This window comes from Agrilus planipennis, unplaced genomic scaffold (assembly GCF_000699045.2).
Source record: "Agrilus planipennis isolate EAB-ADULT unplaced genomic scaffold, Apla_2.0 scaffold25, whole genome shotgun sequence".
In the NCBI taxonomy this organism is placed as follows: Eukaryota; Metazoa; Arthropoda; class Insecta; order Coleoptera; family Buprestidae; genus Agrilus; species Agrilus planipennis.
The window spans coordinates 35,559-42,527 of NW_020439112.1; the positions used below are offsets into that span (position 1 = coordinate 35,559).

The 6,969-nt window shown below is 33.8% G+C and overlaps 1 protein-coding gene across 1 annotated transcript in view; it reads left to right on the plus strand.

Moving 5' to 3' along the window:
- Positions 1–6,969, plus strand: part of LOC108739507 (hillarin) — a 42,586-nt gene that overhangs the window by 12,062 nt on the left and 23,555 nt on the right. Inside the window, 1 exon segment of the mRNA XM_025977580.1 lies at positions 3,096–3,108. Coding sequence (XP_025833365.1) covers positions 3,096–3,108 — 13 coding nt within the window.

A 6,969-nucleotide genomic window follows, 5' to 3' on the forward strand; every position in this document is an offset into this window, starting at 1 on the left:
GGAGAGAGACAGATGTCGAACGCTGCCGAACGCGGAGGCCGATTGTGCCTCTTTGTCGCTCGTTCCGCGCTCTCGCTTGCACTTCAAGCCTTAAATGGAACGCCTCAGAGCGAGGTAACGCCGCATGAGTCATGTTTTTTCGTGCGTGCAGCCGGCTCCATCGAATTATAAGACGTTGTCACGTCAAAAAAAGTTTAGAAAATATGATTTTTGAGTCTGCGAAAGGTCAATAACAATATCGAAAGTAACCCTCCCTTTTCCGGAACGTTGAAAACCTCGATATCGAAATTAAGTGAACCCGTTCCGTACGACACGACAAGAATACCTCATAAGTTTTATAGGAACATAAATTGTCCGCGTTGTTCTGTTCTAGTAATCTTCTTTCAATAGGATAGAAGAATAATTGGTAACGCATAGCTGCACGTTGTTCGTACCATTATACCTGGTATACGAATACACCATTACGATAAGCTCATTGTTAAGTCTCAGGCCAATTTCGTTTCGGCCCTAGTCTCTCTCTTTCACTATTCTAAAAATATGTAAATTTATGCGTGTGCACCGACTAACTCGACACGTATACGAGCAAAATGCAGAATTTATTTAGCACAATGAACCACAAAAAAAATATTCGAATTCTAGTACCTGTGGTAGGTATTTTAAGACTATTTCCAGTAAAAGCAGGTATTTACTCTCTCTAATACCTACCCTCAGAAATTATCGTAAATACACTTATATTATTTTACTTGTTCCTTGTGACCTAATATATATCTGGCGTATATTCAGTTTTTGTGACAAATACATGAGAACAGAACTCATTATCCGGAAGTCTTTTGCTAAGAAGTAATGTTACTGAGAACAAAAGTCTTTGGTCAGCAATCACCAGACGAAGATTGCGATTTCGAACTTATCAGGTCTCATCAGCACGCTGCGTTGTAGATTCAGTTTGACAAGTTCGTGAGACCGTCTACAAACTTTGTGAACATAAGAGACTGATTCATCTTCAAAACTGCACGAGTAGAAAGAAAGAAAAATACTGTTTTCTTAATATTTAGGTAAATCTTCCTTTTTCATTTTCTCCGTGTAATATACTACTTTAAGGTCGCAACTTTGCTTTCGTCGCAGATTTAACGAAACTGCTTGTGGCGTGCTGATGAGATCAAATAATATTGCAATCGTGACCGACTCCTAGTAGTATCGATAGACTTTTCGCATACGGTATATGATAGCGGCTTGGAAAGCCTTGCCGAATAAGATGATTCTTGTGTTAGAAACTATATTTTCCCATAGAATGATTCAGGTGCTAAGTATTACCTACATCTTCTTAATAAGTGTTTTTCTTTATAAGGATGTTAGCACTTTCTCTCCTCGTTAGTTACAGAAGACTAGAATGAAACATCCACATTTACTTCGTTTATAGTTTCTCTAGCGATGTGACCTTTAGTTTGACCGGCGCAAAGTAGAAAAGAACAGCACCAGGCCAGACAAGAAAGGAGACAACTCTCGGCCAAATTCTTAACCGGCGAGGAGCGTATAATCCGTACAGTACTGCACGGAAAAATTGACCATTTTATTCACTCCAATTACATTGCTCAAATGTGCTGTTATTGGTACCAATTACTACTGAAAATATCAACGAGATGTTTATTTATATTTGAAGACATATTAAAGGCTTTAACGCTTGTTTTCGACTAGCACTACTATTCATGATTGAACAAAACTTTTGGCAGGTACTGTATGAAAAAGTATGTTTAATGAACAAGAGCCGAGAGTTTAATGAGCTTTTTTCTCCCTACCTACGATTTTGCCAGGGCGCATCCAAGACATTGAAAGGGGCACATCACTAGAGAAAGTAAATGAAGTATACCTAGCACACAACTATATATGTACAGTTTTTAACACATGTAAAGTTTATAAATACGTAGAAAAAATTAAAAATTATAAATTATTTATATGCATATGCATACGTAATAATATACATTCTGAACGGGCAACATTGTTGGGTGGACGTTATGCGACTTTCGCCGGGGTATTTTAAATTTTTATACGCATTCCTAATTTATAAGCGTCTTAATTTATTAATAATGAGAGAGGACGTACCTATTATTTTCTAAGAAATAGTTTTATCGAAACGCTTAGTTAACTGTGTATGTATGTGAGTAATTTTAGCCTTATGCATCAAAGCTTATGAATAATGAGATGGACTATCACACAAATGACTTTATTCGAGTAATTTATTAGAGCAAGTTAAAGTATTCTGTCGTGGAGTAGAAACCGTGACTAAATTTCTCTGCAATTTACTATTTGAAGACCAATATATTAAATATTGTATTGTTTAAGATATTTAACTGCAGGTTTATGTAGGTTTATTATAGTTTCCAGTTTTGGTCCGGAAACTCCAGACCTCAGTTTATGACAAATAAAATTTTATTATTCCTTTATCGGCAATGTTCATATTGAATGTCACCGACAATGTAGTTGCTACCTCCTAATCCTTGAGTTTGTATTATTTAAAACATTTAAATAAATTAATTAATTAACCTACTGGTTGATTACCTTTTAGCTATCCAAAACGATTTGTACATTAATATATTTATTAAATTGATAGCTCCAGACTTATTAGAACGATCTCCGGACTTAAAATTTTTAGTTGGTGAGAAAGATTATTAAAGGTGTATGTTTGGAGCGCGGCCCTGTAAGGGTGCGAAACATGGACGGTGAGCGCTCTGGAAAAGAAAAGGTTAGAAGCGTTCGAAATGTGNTTTATGACAAATAAAATTTTATTATTCCTTTATCGGCAATGTTCATATTGAATGTCACCGACAATGTAGTTGCTACCTCCTAATCCTTGAGTTTGTATTATTTAAAACATTTAAATAAATCAATTAATTAACCTACTGGTTGATTACCTTTTAGCTATCCAAAACGATTTGTACATTAATATATTTATTAAATTGATAGCTCCAGACTTATTAGAACGATCTCCGGACTTAAAATTTTTAGTTGGTGAGAAAGATTATTAAAGGTGTATGTTTGGAGCGCGGCCCTGTAAGGGTGCGAAACATGGACGGTGAGCGCAGCGGAAAAGAAAAGGTTAGAAGCGTTAGAAATGTGGTATCATTGGCGAATGATTAGGATACCGTGGATAGAGAAGGTTAGAAATGAAGAGGTATTAGAAAGAGTAAGAGAACAGAGGACTCTATGGAAGTCAATAAAAAATAGGCGAGATAGGTTGGTAGAACACCTTATCAGGCATGACGGTCTAATCAGAGACATATTACAGGCAGAAACAGAAGTTAAGAGGAGTAGAGGTAGACCTAAATTGCATTACTGTTCGCAAATAGTTAAGGATGTGGGATGTTCTAGATTTAGGGGAATGCGAAGATTAGTTCAGGATAGGAAAGAGTGGAGGTGCGTGTCCAATCAATTCCGGATCCAAGTTTTTCTGTGGTTTCCTTGGATCACTTAGGCAAATGCTGGGGCAGTAATATTCCACAGATAATCTTTCATTCTCTTCTGTCTTCATTTCGTCCGTCTCAACTTTCTCACCCGAACCACCTCCCACCCATTCCCACGATTCCTGAAAGCAGGCTGAAGAGGGCCTTTCGCCCTGCCTTCCGGCGTAGTCCGGAGGGACTGCTCGCCCACCAGAATTACTGGCTGGTGGGAATGAAATACCCAAAAGTTTTTTTTTGTCCAATCAGTCTTAGGATTGACGACCTTATGATGATGAACCCTAAGCATATATGACAAAAAGTTAGAAGAAGCCACCAATTTTCGATATCAGAATGAAAAAAGTGATAGAGGATATAAAGCGAAGATTGTTACCAAATTGTTTTTCAGTGATATAGATCTTCATAATATACGCGACAAGATACCCTTTAGTACTTTTTTCAAAGAAATAAGGTGATAATTACCATAACTTACAATGATAATTTTATTTGTAATTAGCAATATTTTTTTCGGTGTGGGTGTGGCAGGTGGATGCTCAAGTTTTTAATTGTACAGCAAAGAATTCGTTATATGAAATATTATTCTGAAAATTCAATTTTTGAATTTTTTATCCACTACACACTACCTCAAATTACTGAGGGATAAATTGTTGCTGTTCTCACACCCCCGCCGGGAATCGAACCCGGGCCGTTTGGCTTTACGCACCAATGTTCTGACCACTAAACTACGAGAGGTGACAACAGCAACCACGACCAACTGACGAATTCGTGATAAATTATACAATTTTTCATTAGTACTTAATGGACCGAACGTAAACAAATAAATGCTAGAATAATGTAAATATGAATCATCATGATAGGCTTGTCATTGTTTTCGGTACCTAATGCTCACTTGTTTGGAGCATAACAGAACACAGAGTAAATATACGTACAATATGTACTTATGTATTATGTAAATCACGCTAGAATAAAATATTCACGTACAAGGAACAGACACTAGGTACTTGTATGGGTTAATACAATACAGACTGGAGACACTCTCTAATAAACATTTTCCTGCAATGGAATCTAGGTAATCTAGAAACGTGATAGGCATAAATAGACATGGGTATTACACTTGGATGATTTTTTTCATATAGGTCTGAATTCGATCCTTTTACTTTTACTTATTGGGTGTCAACTGAAAAGCATTTAAAAATACGTACCTACATTGGTTTGTGTACTACCTGGCTAATAAAATTTTTTATTATATGCCTAATACCGTTAATTGCTACGTTCTTACATTCATATTTACCAATAAATTTTATTAATCGTAAATCCTTTGGTTGTTCTTTTTATTATATTTAAATTGAAATTTTGTAATACACTCTTTATAGATATGGTAACTTAACATCTAAAACAATTAATTAAAATTTTTAGGGTGTAAATTCGACTTTTGACTTCCAGGTTGTAACCGTGTCTTTGTAATTATTATTTCGCAAACAATTAAAGCTTTAGATTTATCTTCGATCTCCACAAATTTTAGTTAAATCATAGTTAAAATATTCCAGTATACTTACAATAAATCATAGATCTTCTTTTAATTGAAATATGTTTATTACTTTTTTTTTCTAAAATGAAATATTACCTGAATTACACTTAGGCTAGAAGTTATTGTCTTAGCCTAGCATATCTCCAATAACTAACGACATATTTTAATGTTGAGTGTAAAATACCACAAAATTTCCGTTTTTTGTAGTTACTATTCAACATTTTCCCATGAATTTAAGGAAATATAAAACAATAAACATCATAAAATATTAAAATAAACGATAATTCAATTGGAATAGTATCTGAATTACACTTAGGCTAGAATTTACTGTCTTAGCCTATCGTTGAAATCTCCAATACCTAACGACGAAATTTTAATATTACGTGCAACTACTTTTATAGCTAATGTTCAATATTTTATATTCAAATAGACAAAAAATGCACGGGCTCACGACCAATTCGGATTGGCTGTCTTTGCTATTTATTCTTTAAAATTTTATTCTAAAATAACACTCAAGATTTCCTGTTTAGTGGATCAAATTTAGCAAGCGTGGCAGTAAAAAGCTTTTAATCGTTAATTTTACATTTTCCGGTCGGAAATCTAAAGAGATCATTTTTCCTCCATTAACGCTAGAAACAATGGGTTACTATTATACAAGCGATTGAATATATCTATAAATTGTTATGCAAAACTCATTGTGCCTACTGTGTTTTTCGTTTTACGTAAAAAAACAGGAGAAAGCGTTGTAATTCACGAAACAAAAATTCTCACAAACTTTTCCGGGAAATTCTGACTTTGTTTAATGTCACTGTTACCACTGCATCTATCTCAGATGTAAAATTAAATCCTGTATTATAGTTTTTTGTATTTGTTGGATATTAATGAGGATGATGGAAGTTCAAACGAAACGTCGCAGAAATGCAGAAATATTCTCAATAATATCGTCAGTGTCCATCAAAATCTTCTTATTACCCTACATGTATATATTTCGTTAGAGAAAGTGGACAACTAAATACTTAATAAGGAATTAGGCTTAATCTTTGATTTATGTCATTAAATGAATAATAAAAAATCTAAAATTCATAACTTCCTTTAACCGAAAGAAAGCATGATTTTTTATATCTACTTCTAAAAATAATTGTTAATTACGAGCTTCAAACTTTAGACCGTCCTATTGTTTAAACTTTTAATTTTACATAGCTGCTTTCCCAAACTTTCTTATAGAAATTTTATGCTTTACATTTTTCTCCTATATCTAGCTTAGTTTCCCGACGAGCAGTAGAAAAAGCTAATGAAAATTTAACTAATAAATATATAATCAATAATTTATCAAGTTTACACGTAGACCGTTTGCTAATTTGTTTTACTAATTAACAACATATCTTGTGAACAACCGAATAATTTATTCGTAAGAATGCATTAGTTATGAATAGGTAGACATTACTTCGTCTAGTTTTAAGGATCAAAAATGGGTTAGTTATTTTATTAAAGGTGTTGAAACAGTTATAACAAGTACATACCTTGCAGTTACTGAATTGTAAAATTACCGAAATATATTGTGGTACTTGTTTATTATAAAATATTATTTACTATAAAAGTAACAGTTATGCTATTTAATTTAATGTAGAAAATACGAAACAGGTGTGGCACTCTGGCGTCTAATAATTATATGTATGAGCTACGACAATTGCGATTACGACGAACTAGAAATTACAACCCAAAATTGCGTGCTGATTTCTTTAGAAACAAATGTACTGTTTTTGTCAGGCTTACAAACAGTATGCATTGGTATTAAGTTTACTAAAAAACCAAATAAGTTCATAATAAGTAGATGTAGTTCTAAAAGTGAAAACGTATCACGCCTAATTTCTTAAACGTTTTTAGGGTTTTGTACCTCAGAAAGAAAAATCTTTTATGTTTCTAGAGTTTTTTCTACCCCCTGAGTTATCGGACACCCTAAAATATAAATGAGTACCTGAATTACACGTA